The sequence below is a fragment of the Juglans regia genome, chromosome 3 (assembly GCF_001411555.2).
Source record: "Juglans regia cultivar Chandler chromosome 3, Walnut 2.0, whole genome shotgun sequence".
Taxonomy (NCBI): Eukaryota; Viridiplantae; Streptophyta; class Magnoliopsida; order Fagales; family Juglandaceae; genus Juglans; species Juglans regia.
In genome coordinates this window covers 20,338,981-20,356,461 of record NC_049903.1, presented here as the reverse complement: position 1 = coordinate 20,356,461, position 17,481 = coordinate 20,338,981, and the positions used below count along the sequence as shown (strand labels likewise).

Here is a 17,481-nt window from a genome sequence, read left to right as displayed (position 1 = left end):
GGTGAAAAATATCACTTGTCATGTAAGTATGCACTCAATGTATCATATAAGATGATATTGTATGCTCAAAATGATAATTAAAATATGAATGAAGTATTTATCAATAAATTATAAATAACTTATCAAGGTGTAAGTTAGAGGCCAACTTACAAACCTCTTAAGTTTGAAAAGTCGTAGCGTCTGAAATCAAATTCATACTAAGTTAGGATTTATAACACTATGGTAGATGTTCATAATCAAAGACTTCAAAAATATATATTTACAAAAATACCCTTAAACTTTCAAAAATTGCCACTAAGGCCCTACATTTTTACTATTTACAAATAGATCTCAAATTTAACCAAACTTCATGGACCTAATATTTTCAATATTCTAAAACCATCTATACTCTTATAATTGTAAATTTCAAAGTGAAATTAGCTCAAACATACCCAACCCGTGGCATGTACTTTAGTTGATGCCTTAATATGTTTTCAACTATTAATCCCTATGAATGCATGCTTAGGTAATTTTTTTAAGTCACAAATAATAACTATAGTCCTTAATGATATGATAAAGTCCAATTATTTGGTGAGCAAGTTCATCCCAATACTTAATCAAGGTTAAAAACCTTAATCTTCATTAATTCTTCATTAATCAAGCTTGATGTTTCTAGTGTAAATCACAAAGGCATGCTTTCAAAACTCACCCAAAACATGCAATTTCGTTCTTGTCTCAATCGGAAGGTTTCTAAATGCTTAATCATCAAGCCTAGGTGGAATAAATCAAACTTCATGCCTTAAATCACACACTTACTTAATACCCATGCTTGTTTTGATGATCAAAACAAGATAGAATTAAAACCTATCATGGCATGCTTCTAATCAAACATTAAATCTTCAATGATCATTCTAAGACATTAATAAATCATATCAAAATATGCTATAATACATGCCATAGCTAAAATTTTCACTTAAAACAACTTAAACACTTAAATTATCCTTAATGAACCTGGTTTTGAATCAAGTATGGTAACCTTTTGTAAATTCATCCAAAAATCAATCCAACACTTAAAATCTCAACTTGACATGTAAAATAAGATCTAGGGCAAGAATAATTACAAATTTAGTAGCCCACTCAAGCTCCTGGCACAATAACTCACAAGAATTTCAAGAACACTCAAACTCACACACCTTTAGGTTTCTCTCAAAACTAAGGGGGAAGATGGTGCTCAATGCTCAAGGGGGAGCTAAAGATGAGGTGTGGAGGAAATGAGGGGTGGAGGGGATTTTTATAGGTGGCCAAGGGGGTGAAGACATTGGTCTAAGTCTATGGGGATTGGAGGAGATGGGTGGTGGTGTAAGGGCTGAATTTTCAGATTGCATTCCATCACCTTGTGTCACTTGTGCAGATCGAAATAGTGTCCTAAATCACTATGATTTCATCACTACATGTGCTACATTGAACCTAAGGGTGATGGTCAAGTCTTGGTGCAAAAGGAAGAGGAAAAAAAACCATCAAAAACCTTCCATGGGGCTGACGGGTTCAAGGTGGGTTTTCCTTGGACAGTTTTGTTCATTGTCTTGACTCATATTCTTGACTCATCATCATGGCTGACTTGTGCAGAAGTAAGGTCACTTCTTGAAGGCCTTTTTAGGTGGTAGAAGGTGGAGAGTTGGCTGCCAAGTGATCATGGAGGTATAGCTCAAAGACGATGATGCAAGGGAGGGTGGTTGCTGAAATGGGGTGATGCACAAAAGTCATTTGGTTTTGGGTGCCTTCTTTGGGTGGAAAAATTTGATCAAAGGCTCATGATGACCATGAGGGCCTCTTGGGAGTTGGGTGGTGCTAGAGGTGGCATGGGGTGGTGGCTCAGCCATGGGCAGATGGGTGGTTGAAGCTAAACCAATTCGATTCCCACTCAACTAGTCTTTTGTGTGCAATCAGGTTTTGGTTTTTAGTTAGGTTTTTTAAACCAAATTTCGTCCAAAGCTTGGTCTAGCTTTAAAGGAACCATATGAGCTGTTTAAATACCATAGTGCTCTTGAGAGAAAGGCACAAAATGATTGGGTTTAAGGGAAAAACAGTCCATTGCACACAAAGGACACACATGTGTGCCGATTGGTGTAGTTTGAGATTTGATATGCCATTTCTTCTAATGACCTGTTTAGAGGTTTATCTAGGGTCCTAATATGATTTAAGAATCATGTAATTGAATAGTGAAACAAGAAAATCTTAGATAAAAAAGGTTAAAAAGATTAAGAACGAAAATTAAGTTCTAAAATATGGTTTAAAGATCACTAATCATATGTAAGTTGATTAACAGTCTTAACCCAATTTCAAAACTTAATTTGCGTACTTAGTGTATAACATGAGCTTGAGGAAACCCATGGTATGGTGTATTGGGCTTTCAAATTGAAGAATTAAATAGAAGCAAAACAAGACTTTGGGCCTTGTGGGCTCAAAATGGCTATGAGTGTGGGTTAATGGTCCAAAGACTTTTGGGTTTGAGTGGATGGGGGCCTTGTTTCCAGATTTTGAGGGATTAAAAGAGACTTGAAAGGGCTTACATTGACCTAATTGGGTCATGGGTCAAATCTATACCATGCTTGACCCAAAATGCCTTATGCTTACTAAGTTGAGCTTAATACCTTGGGTCTAAATAGTTAGACCCATAGTCTTGAGTGCAATAAGTGAAGCCTAAATTTTTATGTCTTCTAAGTTGGGCCTAAGACTTTCACTCTTACTAAGTTAGGCCAATGACCTTATGTCCTCTTCATGGGGCCTATTTCCTAATGTACTCTAAGAAAGGCTTAAAGCTTAGTATCTCCCAAATTGGGCCTAAATTTTTTTAACATCATAACCTTAGCCGATCAAATCCTTAGTACATTAGGGCCTTCAAGTTTATTGCCTCTCATAAACCTTTATACTCAAAAAGCTTGGGCCCTTAGTGAACCACTCTTTGGACCTTTTGTCCAATTCCATCAAATATTTAACACAAATTACTTAGCCCATTAATGTGACAACCATCCACTATGCCATGTTTTATTTCCTTATGGGCCTCTTGGTTTCTTATCCTCAAAATCAATAAAACATTAAAAATTCTCCAAAATAATATAATTAAATCAATCAAGCTCAAAAAATTTCATTTTTCCTCAAAATCAATATTGCACTAGAATCTTCTAATAATTCTTCTAAACCCAAAGTATACAGCCTTTTTGTCAACTCAAGTATCAAAAATTGTTCTTATTCTAGAATAGCTCAACACCTAATTATCTAGGATTAAGAATACAAAGGTCAAGGCCTAAGGAGCTTTTTAGACATGGTGTTATACATATACCATTCGAACGCTGTTATCCACGTTCGAACATTGATGATCTACATGTTTGAACGGTAAAGTGGTATGTTCGAACTGAAAATCAGTTTCTTGTGCTTAACCTGCCAATTTCTTTACCATGTTCGAACTGTTATTTTATTAGAGACGAAATTTATTGTCCCTACATATACCGTTCGAATGTGTTCGAATGGTCAACATGTTTTAGTCTTTTTTTGGAACGAACTCTGAATTTCGTCCTTACATCTCATTTTTTGGGACGATTTTCATTTCATTCCAAACAAAAATCGTCCCAAAAACCAAATTTTGTTGTAATGTAGGGAAGTCTAATTTCTAGGCTGAAAAATCTTGGGCTTTAGATCTTGTTGTCCACCAGCGCATTGGTGCCACGTGGCATGTTGCGTAGATGCCACATCAGGCCATGTAATTAAAAATAATTTATAATTTTTCTCATAAGTGATTTTTCTTACGTGTCTAAATTGGTTTACCCGATTATGTTTTTGGTATCTTTAGGTCAAAGTTTTCAATTTAGTGAAAAGATGGTTCAATATTCAATAAGGGTAGAAGCTCTAAAGGAAGACATAGATTTGTTTAAAAAGAAAAACAACATGAAGAAATTAGACCCATTGTAATAAGTTAATAACCAATAGATCAAGTAACTCTCAAGCTGCAAAACAATACGTACAGAAGACAAATTATTTCAATGATGTTGGGGTTAGAATGTTTCTACTAAAAGGAGGCCTATTCAAAATGCTTGGGTTTCTCTAGAACTACCCCCAAAAGCACGTAAAGATCGACCTATGACATATTAGAGCGGATAGGTTACGGCCAAGAGTTCTTTAATTAGATGAGTATCAATGGCAATCATCATCATTTAAAATTTGCATCTGAAACAGTATTAACAATCATCATTGACTATAAACTCTTATCTATGTCAAGAGGATGGCATGCATGCATTGCTGATTATATATAACCTGTTTACGAATCTCTAATTTTCAACAATGTTAAATCGCCCTTCTCAAATTCTTCCACTCACCTACCTATGCAAGTACTTTGCAATCCTATATTGCCTATTTGAAGGCAATCAATCTCATGTTCGTGGCTCCCAATACTGGAAAACTACATGTTCTGCCTCAATAATGTGCACCCACGTAAGTGTTTTATTTTTTTTTTTTTAAGCAAGCATATTATAGATATATAATAATTAAGAGTCAACTCGGTGAGAAGGTCCAACATTTGTCACAGACTAGTAAATACAACACAAGAAAGAGAGAAAAAAAAAAGAAGAATCTGATATCAATGACTTAACCCCCACCTATTTCCCACAAAAAGAAGTCGCATAAAGCGATTTTGGTACATTCCGATAAAAGAATTGTAATACTATGACTGATGTTTTCTATCATTTTGACCTATTTTCTATCATAATGAGTTGTACTTCGTTGTGCTTTGGCATTTATTAAGGTGACAGAGTGGCAAGAGACTGAAAATACAAGAAATCATTCGGTGCAAGTACTAAGTTTCTAGCTAATTACAGAGGAATCATCATAAACTCTCACTTGTCCATTTTATAATTCCAATTGTTCTTGAAGAATAGCATATGAATCCAGAGAAAATTATTTGTACAAGAATTTTTTTCTTGCCCTCGTCATTAATATTGCAAAATATACCAAAAGATGATGATCTATATAGTCCCATTGGTACTATATGTTAGTAAGTATATATCAAAGAAATCATGCAAATTCATTCAATGACTCGTGAACCTGAAGTTTGAGGTTGCTACAAGAAAGGAGTATCTGCACTGTCATCGCTGCAGTAGAGGCAAGGGTGTTGAACAAAGCCTGCAGCCTGTAAAACTTTCCTGCTCATAACCACAACTTGTCTATTGCTTAACGGGCCCAAATGATCCTTCAAAACTGTCTGAACCGCATTACTGAATGCTCCATACACCTTCCCTCCAGTCATCATCGGGTTCATATCTGCAGAAGTCTCATTTTCTTGGCATCCGCTAAGAAGAATCCCTTCATCCTGCTTCCCCAACTCAAACAAATTCAGCTCAACTGGACGTGAACTAAACTTAAGTCTTGCGTCGGCTCCAAAGGATTCCAGCAAGTGGATGCCAATATCAGATGTGTTTATGCCTGTTAGTGATGCGAAGTGCTGTAGAATGGATTCAAAGGGGATTGTATTGGGGTTACAGGATTGCAATATGGTGTAATTAGCGATGGAAGAAGGTCCAATTTGCTCTCTCTCTTTGTGAATCAGGCCTCCGCTATGGCACGAATCCGAAAGAATCGTGAAGCTAGTTTCCTTTGGCAGCCGATTTACTATATGCCGGAAGTCCACATCTACAAAATAGCATTTGGATACGATTCATGAGGAAGTTTGTTATATATACCAAATAGAAGAAATTCACCAAAATGTTCACAGAATCCGAGATTGTTTTGACATATACAGGCCACCATTCTGAGCATAATCTTTAGCAGAAAAGAGCCATTAGGGGCACTTAGAATTTGTTATATTTTATAAGAGAATATTCGAAGAAAGAGGTAAGAAACAAAAGGAAAAAAAATTGGCAATGTCCAAACCTGTGATGAGATTGAAATCTATTGAAGATCAGTTATTGTGATGTTTATTTCCTAGAAAGTCTTCATATTTCTATTTTACTATATTAAGCTTTCCTACTATTAGTCTGTGTTGGAAGTTGTATTTTTGTTTTAAATGAATTTTGTGAGTCTCTATGTAAGCTTATAAAAGCATGATCAATGGAAGATGAATAGCAGAACCATAGTATCAATCCGTGAACTAAAAGGGTTGAGGTTTCTCAAGTAATTTCTTTGTTTTTCTCTGTTTTGCTTCCATTTTTTAAAACCAACAATTGGCATCAGAGCTAACCAGGTTCATCTGAGAGTCGAAAATGGCTACCTTTAGAGCATCAACAACTATTCCTATTTTCAGTGGCGAAAGCTATGATTATTGGAGCATTAAAATGAAGACTTTTTTCATCTCTCAAGATTTGTGGGATGTAGTGGAAAAGGGGGTGACAGTTCCAGCAGTAGGAGTTTTGGATTCAACTCAATCTAAGCAAGAAACTATCAAAGATGCAATGGCATTTTTCATCCTACAACAGGCTGTGTCTGAATCAATCTTTCCAAGACTGATGAGGGCTGAAACTTCAAAGGCAGCATGGGAGATTATGCAGGCAGAATTTCAAGGAAATACTAAGGTAAAACTTATCAAACTTCAAGGCTTTAGAAGGGAGTTTGAAAATTTAAAAATGAATGAATCTGAAGCAGTAAAAGAATATGATTCCAGATTAATTGAATTAGATAATCAGATGCATGCCCATGGTGAAGAGGTGACTGATCAAAGAATTGTTCAAAAGATTCTGATTAGTTTACCCGAGAAGTATGATCATGTAGTAGCAGCTATTGAAGAGTCAAAGGATTTGCAAACTTTGTCATTTACTGAGTTGATGGGTTCCCTTCAAACCCAAGAGCAAAGATTAGCTAGAAGTAATGATGGTTCTTTGGAGCATGCATTTCAATCAAGAGTGAATCTGAAAACAAAAAAACAAAAGATTATAAAAAGAAGCCTCAAAAGGATTACAAGAATTCTGATCAAGCTCGAATGGAAAACAAGATGAAAGGGAAAAGGGGCGAACTTCCTCCTTGTGGAATCTGCAAGAAGACAAACCATTTAGAAAAAAAATTGTTATCATGCCGGGAAACCACAATGTTGGAATTGTAAAAAATCTGGGCATATAGAAAAGGATTGCAGATACAAGAACAATCTACAAGCTAACTATTCAGAAGAAAAAGAGGAGAATGAGCATTTTTTTTTTTTTTTGCATGTCAAGCTCTCACTCAAGAAGAGAATATCTGGTTCATAGAAAGTGGATGTAGCAATCACATGGCAACTGATGAGGCTATCTTCATTGGTCTGGACAATTCTATCAAAACCAAAGTCAATGGAAATGGAGAACTTGTTGAATCTAGAGGAAAAGGCATAGTGGCTATCTCAACAAAGAAAGGTACTAAGTTTATTAAAGATGTATTACTTGTTCCTTCTCTTGATCAAAATTTGTTAAGTGTCAGCCAAATGATGGAAAATGGTTATTCCTTGTGTTTTGAGAATGATTTGTGCAAAATTTATGATGAAAAAAATAAAATGGAATTGGCTGAGGTAAAAATGGGGAGAAGCATAAACTTTCCCATTCAATGGAGCTTTCCTAAGGCTATGGTGGCAACTATGGATGAGACAATGTTATGGCACCAAAGATTTGGGCATTACAATCTCAATTCTTTGAGATTATTGCATCAGAAGGGGATGATGAGAGCAACACAAACTACCATTCCCTTCAGAAAGCAACACAAACTACCATTACAATCTCAATTCTTTGAAACCGAAGTATGTGAAGGGTGCATGGTTGGAAAGCAACACAAACTACCATTCCCTTCATAAAACAATTGGAGAGCTAAAGAAAAATTAAATCTAGTTCATACTGATGTATGTGGACCAATGAGGACTTCAACTCACAATCAAAGCAGGTATTTCATTCTTTTCATAGATGATTTTACTAGAATGATTTGGGTTTATTTTCTTCATGAAAAATCTGAAGTTTTTGGAGTTTTCAAGAAGTTCAAACTGCTAGTTGAGAAGCAGTCAGGCCATAAAATCAGATCTTTAAGGAGTGATAGAGGCAGTGAATATAACTCCAAAGAATTTGAAAAATTTTGTGAAGCTGAGGGGATAGAACATCAGCTATCTGTGTCTTATTCTCCACAATAGAATGGAGTGTCAGAGAGAAAGAATAGGACAGTCATGGAAATGGCAAGATGGATGTTACTTGAGAAAAAATTGCCCCAATAATTCTGGGGTGAAGTAGTGAACACTGTTGTGTTCTTGCTCAATCGTGTGCCTATAAAAGTAGTTGAAAGTCAAACACCTTATGAAGCTTGGAGTGGAATTAAACCCTCTGCAAGTTTCTTAAGGGTGTTTGGTTGTATTTGTTATATTCATATTCCATCTCAAAAGAGAACTAAGCTGGAAGAGAAAGCAGAAAGAGGGATATTTGTGGGATACAGTAACATTTCAAAAGGTTTTCGAATTTTCAACTTGAAAACAAGAAAATTGGTTGTAAGCCGAGATGTGAGGTTTAATGAAAATGCATCTTGGGATTGGGAAGCTAAGAAAGTGACTAAACAAAGTGTAGAGGTACCAGTTGAGTCATTAATAGAAGAAGAAGAAGAAGTTGAAGTAGAAACAAGTGATATTCAGTAAACTCACACAGAAAGTCCTATAGCTACTCAAGTATTCTCTGATAATAGTGAAGAAGAGTCAACTCCTGAATCTCCAATAAGAAGAACAAGACTTCTTAGTGAAGTATACAAGCATTGTAATTATGCTACACTTGAGCGAAATAGCTTTGCAGCAGCTTCAAAGGAGGAAGTTTGGCAAAAAGCTATGAGAGAAGAAATTAAAATGATAGAGAAAAATGAAACTTTGGAGTTGGTTTCTTTACCAGCAAATAAAGAAGTTATTGAGTAAAATGGATTTATAAGACTAAATTAAATCCGGATGGCTCTATCTTAAAGCATAAAGCAAGGTTGATTGTCAAGGGGTATGTGCAGCAACATGGAATAGATTACAATGAAACCTTTGCTCTTGTTGCAAGGATGGAGACCATTAGAGCCTTAGTTTCACTTGCTGCTCAAAAAGGTTGGAAAGTTTTGCAATTGGATGTGAAATCGGCATTCCTAAATGGGGTGTTGGAAGAAGAAGTTTTTGTGGATCAACCCGAGGGGTTCGAGAAAGAAGAAGGCAGAGTCTATAAACTAAAAAAGGCTTTGTATGGATTAAAACAGGCACCAAGGGCTTGGTATGGGAGAATTGATCAATATTTTATTGAGCAAGGCTTCAGGAGGAGCAAGAGTGAGCCTACCTTGTATGTAAAGTCTCAAAATAGTAATGATTTTATCATTGTACCTCTTTATGTGGATGATCTGGTTTTTACAGGAAGTAATGTTGGAATAATTGAAAACTTTAAAAAATAAATGATGGCAAGTTTTGAGATGAGTGCTTTAGGAAATATGCATTATTTCCTAGGTATGGAAGTAAGTCAAGAAGCTGAAGGAATCTTCTGCTCCAAGAGGAAGTACATTGAAGATCTCTTAAGAAGATTCAATATGTCAGGCTGTAAACCTGTGGCAACTCCATTAAATCCTAATGAGAAATTGAAAAAGGAAGATGGTGGAAATAAGGTGGATGCTTCGATTTATAGAAGTTTGGTAGGACGTTTGTTGTATTTGTGTAACACCAGACCTGATATCTTGTATGCCACTAGTTTACTTTGAAGATTCATGCAATATCCTATCCAAATACATCTTGGAACATCCAAGAGAATTTTGAGATACTTGGAGGGAACTATTAGCTTGGTATTTGGTATAAGAAAACTTCAAATACAAAGTTGGTGGGATTTACAGATAGTGATTGGGCTAGTTCATGTGATGATTTGAGCGGCACTTCAGGTTATTGTTTTAGTCTAGGATCTGCTATGTTTTCCTGGAGTTCGAAAAAGCAAGGCAATGTGGCACAATCAACTGCTGAAGCAGAGTATGTGGCAGCTGCAAGTTGTGCAAACCAAGCCATTTGGTTGAAAAGAATACTTGAAGACATGGGGGAGAAATATTTGGAATCTACTGAAATTTTCTATGATAATAAATCAGCAATTACAATTGCCAAAAATCCAGTCCAGCATTGTAGAACTAAACATATTGCAATTAAATATCATTTCTTGCGTGAAGTTGAATCAAATGGTGAAATTGCTTTGAAGTTTTGTAGATCAGAAGAGCAACTTGCTGATATATTCACAAAAGCACTCCCAAGAGACAAGTTTCAGTTTCTCAGATCACAGCTTGGTGTAACTGGAAATCACATCAAGGAGGAGTATTGAAGATTTGTTATTGTGATGTTTATTTCCTAGAAACTTTCATATTTCTATTTTACTATATTAAGCTTTCCTACTATTAGTCTGTGTTGGAAGTTGTATTTCTATTTTAAATGAATTTTGTGAGTCTCTATATAAGCTTATAAAAGCATGATCAATGAAAGATGAATAGCAGAACCATAGTATCAATCCGCGAACTAAAAGGGTTGAGGTTTCTCAAGTAATTTTTCTGTTTTTCTCTGTTTTGCTTCCATTGTTTAAAACCAACAAAATCACAAGGTACAATTGCTTCATCCTGCCTATAGGGATGGCCTGGTCTGGTTGATGGGATCCTTGTTCCATGTCCACTATAGTGAAAGAACATAACATCTCCCGATTCAGCTTTATTGACCATCCGATCCAATGCCTTCTTAATGTTAGCACCCGTGGGCATGACTAACGAACCAGCTGCATCAGTAAGGAGCTCTATATGCCCTTGATCGAACCCAAAACGCTCAACAAGCACGTCTCGCATGGCCAATACATCGTTGATGCATCCAAACAACTCATGTGGGGTGTTTGCATACTTGCACCAAACCAAAACAGCTAGCCTCTTCTTCCCCTCCAAACAACTCATGTGGGGTGTTTGATTTGCAGTTTAAATAAAGTAACCTATGTCGGTTTTGATTGGCTTCCAAGTGTGGGAGAAGAAAGAATTATTTTGCTGAGTTTAATGTTATGTCCTAGCCTTGTAGTTTAATGTTAGATATATAAGAACTCCAAATCTAGTATTCAAATGAGGTATAATGATGACTTGGACATGACTAGACCGTACACCTATTTTTTTTAGTTGTTGGGTATATTTTATTCGATGATAGAAAAGTTTGATTGCCCAAATTTGAGCACTTGAGAATCCATAATCCAAATGCCTAAATATTCAGCCACAAAGGAAAATGCTTAAAAATCAATTCCTCTATCGGTTCCTGCATGGAATTAGGTTGAAATATTCATATTCCTTTTGTTTTCGATTTATTTATTTCTAAGCATATATATGGACTAATATATTTATATTTGTTGCATTAGGTGAAGTGTCCAAATTATATTGTAATTTCCATATTTAACACAAGTTGGCTGGAATAGTACTTAATTGTGGCGGCCTCACATGCATAAAGAAACTTATAAATTAGGTGCGAGTTTTCTTTGGGAAACTGGAATATTTATATTCTCATAACGCTTACTATTAACTTTTTTTTTTTTGTTTATTTATTTTTGAGCAGATTGACTAATATGTTTGTTGAATTAGCCCAACTGTCCAAAATATATATATTATTTTTATATTTCACACACAAGTTAGCATGAGTTATGTATAAATTAAGAAACTTGTAAGGTGCTAGTTTTATGGAATGTCCTTATAGTTCAATGTTAGATAAGAACCCAAAATATGATATTCAGTAGATGATCCTTCTTTTCTCTTTCGAGACAAAGTAAGGTTTAGTGCATTTGTCTTGTGCAAGGGTGTAAGTCTCTCATCATTGTGAGTGTTGGGTACGGTGGTATGGTGATGGAAAAGGAATAACTGGCTAAGCATTGGGAGAGACTAAACTTGTCAAAGGAAGAGAACTCTATCTTCCATGTCACTCATGAGCTTGTTAAGGAGGGGGGAGTACGTGGGAAACACTGTATTATTGGAAGAGTATTGTCTAATAACGGTGTAAACAATGAAGCTTTCAGGATGACCATGTCCCAAGTTTGGAGGTTGGAGGGATGGGTGAGGTTTAAGGAATTGGGAGTTTCTTGATTGAGTTTCAGAAGTTGACTGATAAAGAAAAGGTGCTTAGTGGTTGTCCATGGTTTTTTTATAGGAACCTCTTAACCCTGCTAAAAGTGGATGAAATTGTGTCCATCAATGCGTAGTTTAACTTAGAACCCTTTTGGGTTCAACTTCATAACCTGCCTTTGGTAGTAATGACAAAAGAGGTGGGGGGAACAATTTGGATCCTCAATTGGTCATGTCATTAGAGTTGATGCTAAGTATGATGGTTTGGCATGGGAGAGATGTCTTCGAGTGAGTGTTGTAGTTGACCTCCATAAGCCTTTACTGAGAGGAAGGTGGCTAAAGTTTGAGGAGCAGTAGTATTGGATTTCTTTTAAAAATGAGAGGCTGTAGAATTTTTGCTTTCAGTGTGGTACTTTATTTCATAAAGGGAGGGGCTGTTCCATGCAGAGGTTTGAGCACCAAGGGGATGATTTGAAATCTCAGCAGTTTGGTCCTTGGATTCGAGCACAGCCTATGAACACCAACATTTTTTATGGTTGAAAATATGGTGGTGCAACTGGTCACAACCACCAACAGAGGTGGCAGTAGGCAAATGCAAAAGGTGGTGACAAAGATGAAGCTAGTTTAGGAAAGATGGAGGATACTAAGGCTGCTATAAAGGAGTTTCCTATTGTACAGAAGATTGATAAGGAATCTAGAGTAATTGGTGGAAACCAGTCAAAAGAAGGGGATGCAGGCATAAGGGCTATAGCTGTGAAGGATTCCTGTAATCATGGGAGTTTCCAAAAGGAGGCAATGGAGAGTAGACCATCTGATGTGGAGCAGATAGCGAGCCTAGGTGAGGTAGATGTTTCCTTGTATAAGTCTATAGATCAAGAAAAGGGGGAGACTGATTGCCATATAGTGTTGGAAACTTCCCAAACAAATTTGGAAAGTCTTTCTAAAGCAACAATACTTCCCAAGCCTGTTGGACCTTGAGAGAAGGGTGAGACTGCTGAGGTTTCTTTCAGTGGTGGTAGTTCCAGGACACGCACGAGTCAGTTTTGGTGCCCTTTAGCCTTCAAAAAACATGTAACGATGAGGATTTCAAATTTGACACCTGAGTAATGATGAGAGAGAGTCTTGTGGAGGGTATTTAAACCCTAGTATTTGTGGAAACCTACACCCTTGAGGGAAAATTGAAGAGTCATTTGTGAAGTCCTTTCATCTCCTCTTCTCTCCTCTCTTCACTCCCACACTCAATGATTTCCAACTTTGTTCTTCAATCCATATCAACTCACACACACACCCCCTTGCCTAGAACCGAAAGTTTGGGATTGAAGTGGTGCATCCAAGCCTTGCCCGAGGACTTATAGCTTGGTAAGCTAGTCATATCCTTTCTACTTTATCTAATTTCATATATGAGGATAAAAAAGTGTTTAGAGTCCATCAGGGATTCAGTTAGCATGTTAGTTGAAAGCGGTGTTTGATATTTTGCGATTTTTGTGTAAGATTCAAAGTAATAAAGGATGGAAAATCATTCATGGATTAGGAAAGTTCTAGTAATGATATGGAATATTTTGGATCAAGTCTGTGCGTGTTTTGAGTTCTATGCTTTCATGCATACAAGGGATTTTCTCAAAGGGGTTTCAGATTCTAAGTACAAATTGGTAAATGAATAATCTTGTGGTAGGAGCATGATGGAATTTGGAACTAGGGGTGTAACCAAACCAGTCCGGTCCGGTTTTGGATAAAATTTAGGACCAAACCGGTATGCACCGGTTTTACATTTTTCAAAATCGATAATACACCAATTACCCTCCTAAACTAGTTTTACCGATTTTCGATCTGGTTTGGTCCAGTTTTCCGGTTTTAATAAAATGAAAATTAATCATAAAAAATCTATTTAAAAAAAAAAAAAAAAAAACTGCTTTAAAAAAAACTGCTTTAAAAAAATCTGTTTTATTAAAAATCTGTTATTATTTACAAAAATTTGCTTTATAATAAAATCTACTATAAGCCTATCAATATAACTGCTACAAAAACTGAAAATAAAAAATCTGCAATAAAAAAATACTATATAATATTATTATATACATATATATTATAGCAAATCAGTCCGGTCTAGTCCTAAAAATCATGGAACCGGAACCGGACTGGTTCCGGCCGATTTTGACATTTTAGTAACCGGTTCCGGATCGGTTTTCTGGTTAAAATTTACACTCATATTCGGAACAAACTAGGGTTTTTGCCTCCATATGTCTTTAAGTAACCCAAATGCATGTAGATTAAGATTGTGTTGGAAGAAAATAAATGATTGAGTGATGAAGGTTCCATCATGGCAAAATAGGTCTAAGTGCATGATAGTCTCTACTTAGGAAGTTCGTTTTAGGTTCCATTAGTTAATGGGTTAGCTTATGTTTCTTTGCATGTTTTGTGAAATAGTTCTAACATTAAGAAACACTCTTGAAGCCCGGCACCTTATCGATAAACAGAAAGTTTGTAAGTTAGCTTCCAAGTTCCTCTTACATAATGTGTTCATGTTTTCACGTAACGTGTATATGTTTTAAATGTGTTTATGTATGTGTGTTCGGATTTTTCCATGTGTTTTCCATATCGTATGCTCTTGTTGTTTTAAATCATGCCTATGTGATATGTTGGGATTGTTGAAAATCCTGCTTATGTCGTATGTTCGGATTATTGAAAAGCATGTTCATATGATATGTTCAAATTGTTACACGTTGTCCATATGTTGCCACGTACCATCTTGCAAGTCATTCACGTGTCATGTCATGATCACATGTTATTATCTGATGTTCATACAAAGTTTTATGGGTTGTGCATTATAGTAAGATTGTCGACATGACCCCAATACTAGGATAGGTAAATATTCTAGTGAAACTCCCTTGTCCACTCCAGAGTAACTAAAGATAAAGTAGTAGTCCTTGGGTTAAGAAAGTATCATCGGAAAACATCACTAGCAATGCACCTAGTAATGAATTGTTCTTAAGGTTTGATTCTTATCTGGTGCCTCCAGGAAGGATCATTGATCGGAAGATTTGCTAACCCTAACACACGGGGGTCAACAGTGTCTAACAACCATAAAAGATGAGGTTAAGGAAATGAACGCTAATACTATGAGGTTGAGGTAATGAATGTTTTCTCCAATTCTCTGAAGTAAATATTTTGTGTATGCTTTAAGCTAATGTATTTTCAAGAAGGCTAATGTTAACAGAAACCCTATGTGTATATTATGTTTATTACATGATGTGGTTCTTACTAAATATTTGACTAATTTTAGTATTTTTACTATTTTTTCCACCCCAGGCGAGGAAGTTTATGAGGATGCTACACGTGGGGATGTTGTTCTGGGAATGACGATGATGCTCAGGAGTCATTGAACAAAAAAATATATTTTTTCATTTCAAAGGATTTGTAGAACTAAACCTTTTATTGTTTCTAGTATTTCTTAACAAGGTCATTTTGGAAGCTTTTCGGTTTAATAAAAACATTTCGCATTCTTTTACAAATGTACGGTTCCTCTAGTTTTATAAGCCCTAGAGGGCAGGTTGTTACATCTAGCACATTCTCACCCAGTCAACTCTCCCTTGGAGGACGAAAACTTAACTTTCCTCTGTGGTTTTTGCAAGATTTCTTGCCATTGACTCCTCAGTCCTATTGCTATTCCTATATGTTATTCGAATTGCCCCACCGATCTCGAATTCGAGGTCTACTTTGGCTCGATTCTTATGTTTTCATATTCACTTGATCTACACAATCTTTCATATTCACACCATCTCCAACATCCAATCCAGCTCCCACATTCACATCACATTGCCCTTCCACGAGTTCAGCATCAATACTTTTATTTTCAACTTGTTGACAGTTTCTACTCATTAGTATCTCAACTTCATCATTATCCGAACACAACATAAGATCCTTCATCCCAACATAAAACAATGCAATCAATAAAAAAATAACACTGCCAAAACATTACCATATAACATTACCAAAACTTAATTATTGGAAATACCATATATAAAATCATCACAATCTTAACCCAGAGTTTTCAGGTCCCTAATTGTCCTTAGTTAATTATAAAATAAAGCAAAAAATTCAACAAAAAAAAGGAGCTTTTTTAAATTTAGAAAATGAAAAAAAGGCTGGACGTTCCAGATTCCAAGGGATGATCCTGAATGGATGATCCTAAATTGAAGGTTATCTCCTTGATAAACCACGACGTTCAACCGAGGATTCAAACCAAATCCCAAATATTTGGGAGGAGGTTAGACAGGCGATGCAAGCGGGACGTAAGGACGTAGTGCATGGGAAAGGCGTGCATACGTGCATGGACTGGGTCATAACCGTTAGAGACATTTCGGCTTGATGTTATCTTTTGCTGCATTTCTATTTCAGTTAGTACATGGAGTCAGTTTCCATTATTTCAATTGTTAGGAGTCGGCTACTGGTAGTGGCCTTAGGATGTTTCTCTGTTTTTGACAAATTTTGTTTTTCAATTTCTGTTTCAGTTTTGTGAACATGGATTGCTATTTAAGCAGCCGTGGGTTATCATAGGGCTGGGCTCCGACTCCGACAAGAGTCGGAGCCAAATTGGAGCTCCGACTCCGACTCCGAACTGGAGTCGGAGTCCGACTTCGATCGAAGGTCAGAGCTCCGACCTCCTATCGGAGCTCCAACATAAGATCGGAGCTCGACGCGGTGCTCGAGCGGAACTCTTCCAGAGAGGTTCGCTCGACTTCCGCTCGACATGTCGCTCGAGCAGAACTATTCCAGAGAGGTTCGCTCGACTTCCGCTCGACATGTCGCTCGAGCCAATGTTCAATACAACGTGTGCTCGACTTGCGCTCGACACCTCGCTCGAGCGCAAGTGTTCAGTAGACTCCGACTCCGACTCCGACTCCGAATAGATATTCGGAGCTACTCCGAATTCCGACTCCGAATTTCGATGACTCCAACAAAGTCGGAGTCGGAGTCGGAGCGGAAGTCAGACGGAGTCAGAATGTTCAAAATTTTGCACACCCCTAGGTTATCAATGAAAGGCAGCAAAATTTATTCCAGTAAACTGTGGTACATCCTCACCCGAAGAGGACATTATCTTGAGTATTGTCACTTACGCTAACAAGAGACCTATCATTGGCCTCAGAGCCAGGTTACTATGGGAACCAACAAGGAGCGTATTGAGCACTTGGAGTATGGACTCGGTGCTTTACAAGAAGGACTACAACCAATGGAGGAAACTCTCAATCGACTTTCCAATGTATTGCTAACTAACCCGGAATCCTCAAATCAGGGCAATCACCACCGGGAAAACCAAGATGGAGGGCAGATGGTCGTCTCATCCAAATTAGCCAAGATAGAGTTTCCACGCTTCTCTGGAGGCGATCCAACGGAGTGGTTCAATCGGGTGGAACAATTCTTTGAATACCAAGGTACTGCAGAGAACCAAAAAGTTCCCATGGCTGCGTA

General features: G+C 36.9%; 1 protein-coding gene across 1 annotated transcript; it reads right to left on the bottom strand.

The window, feature by feature from the left end:
- Window positions 1-5,089: 5,089 nt before the first annotated feature.
- Window positions 5,090-10,773, bottom strand: LOC108988376 (metacaspase-9). Its single transcript, XM_018961624.2, has 3 exons — window positions 10,524-10,773; window positions 5,899-5,916; window positions 5,090-5,658 (listed from the first exon to the last, which is right to left on the bottom strand). The coding sequence occupies exons 1-3, from the start codon at window positions 10,771-10,773 to the stop codon at window positions 5,090-5,092; spliced, it is 837 nt and encodes a 278-aa protein (XP_018817169.2).
- Between the last annotated feature and the right edge of the window lie 6,708 nt (window positions 10,774-17,481).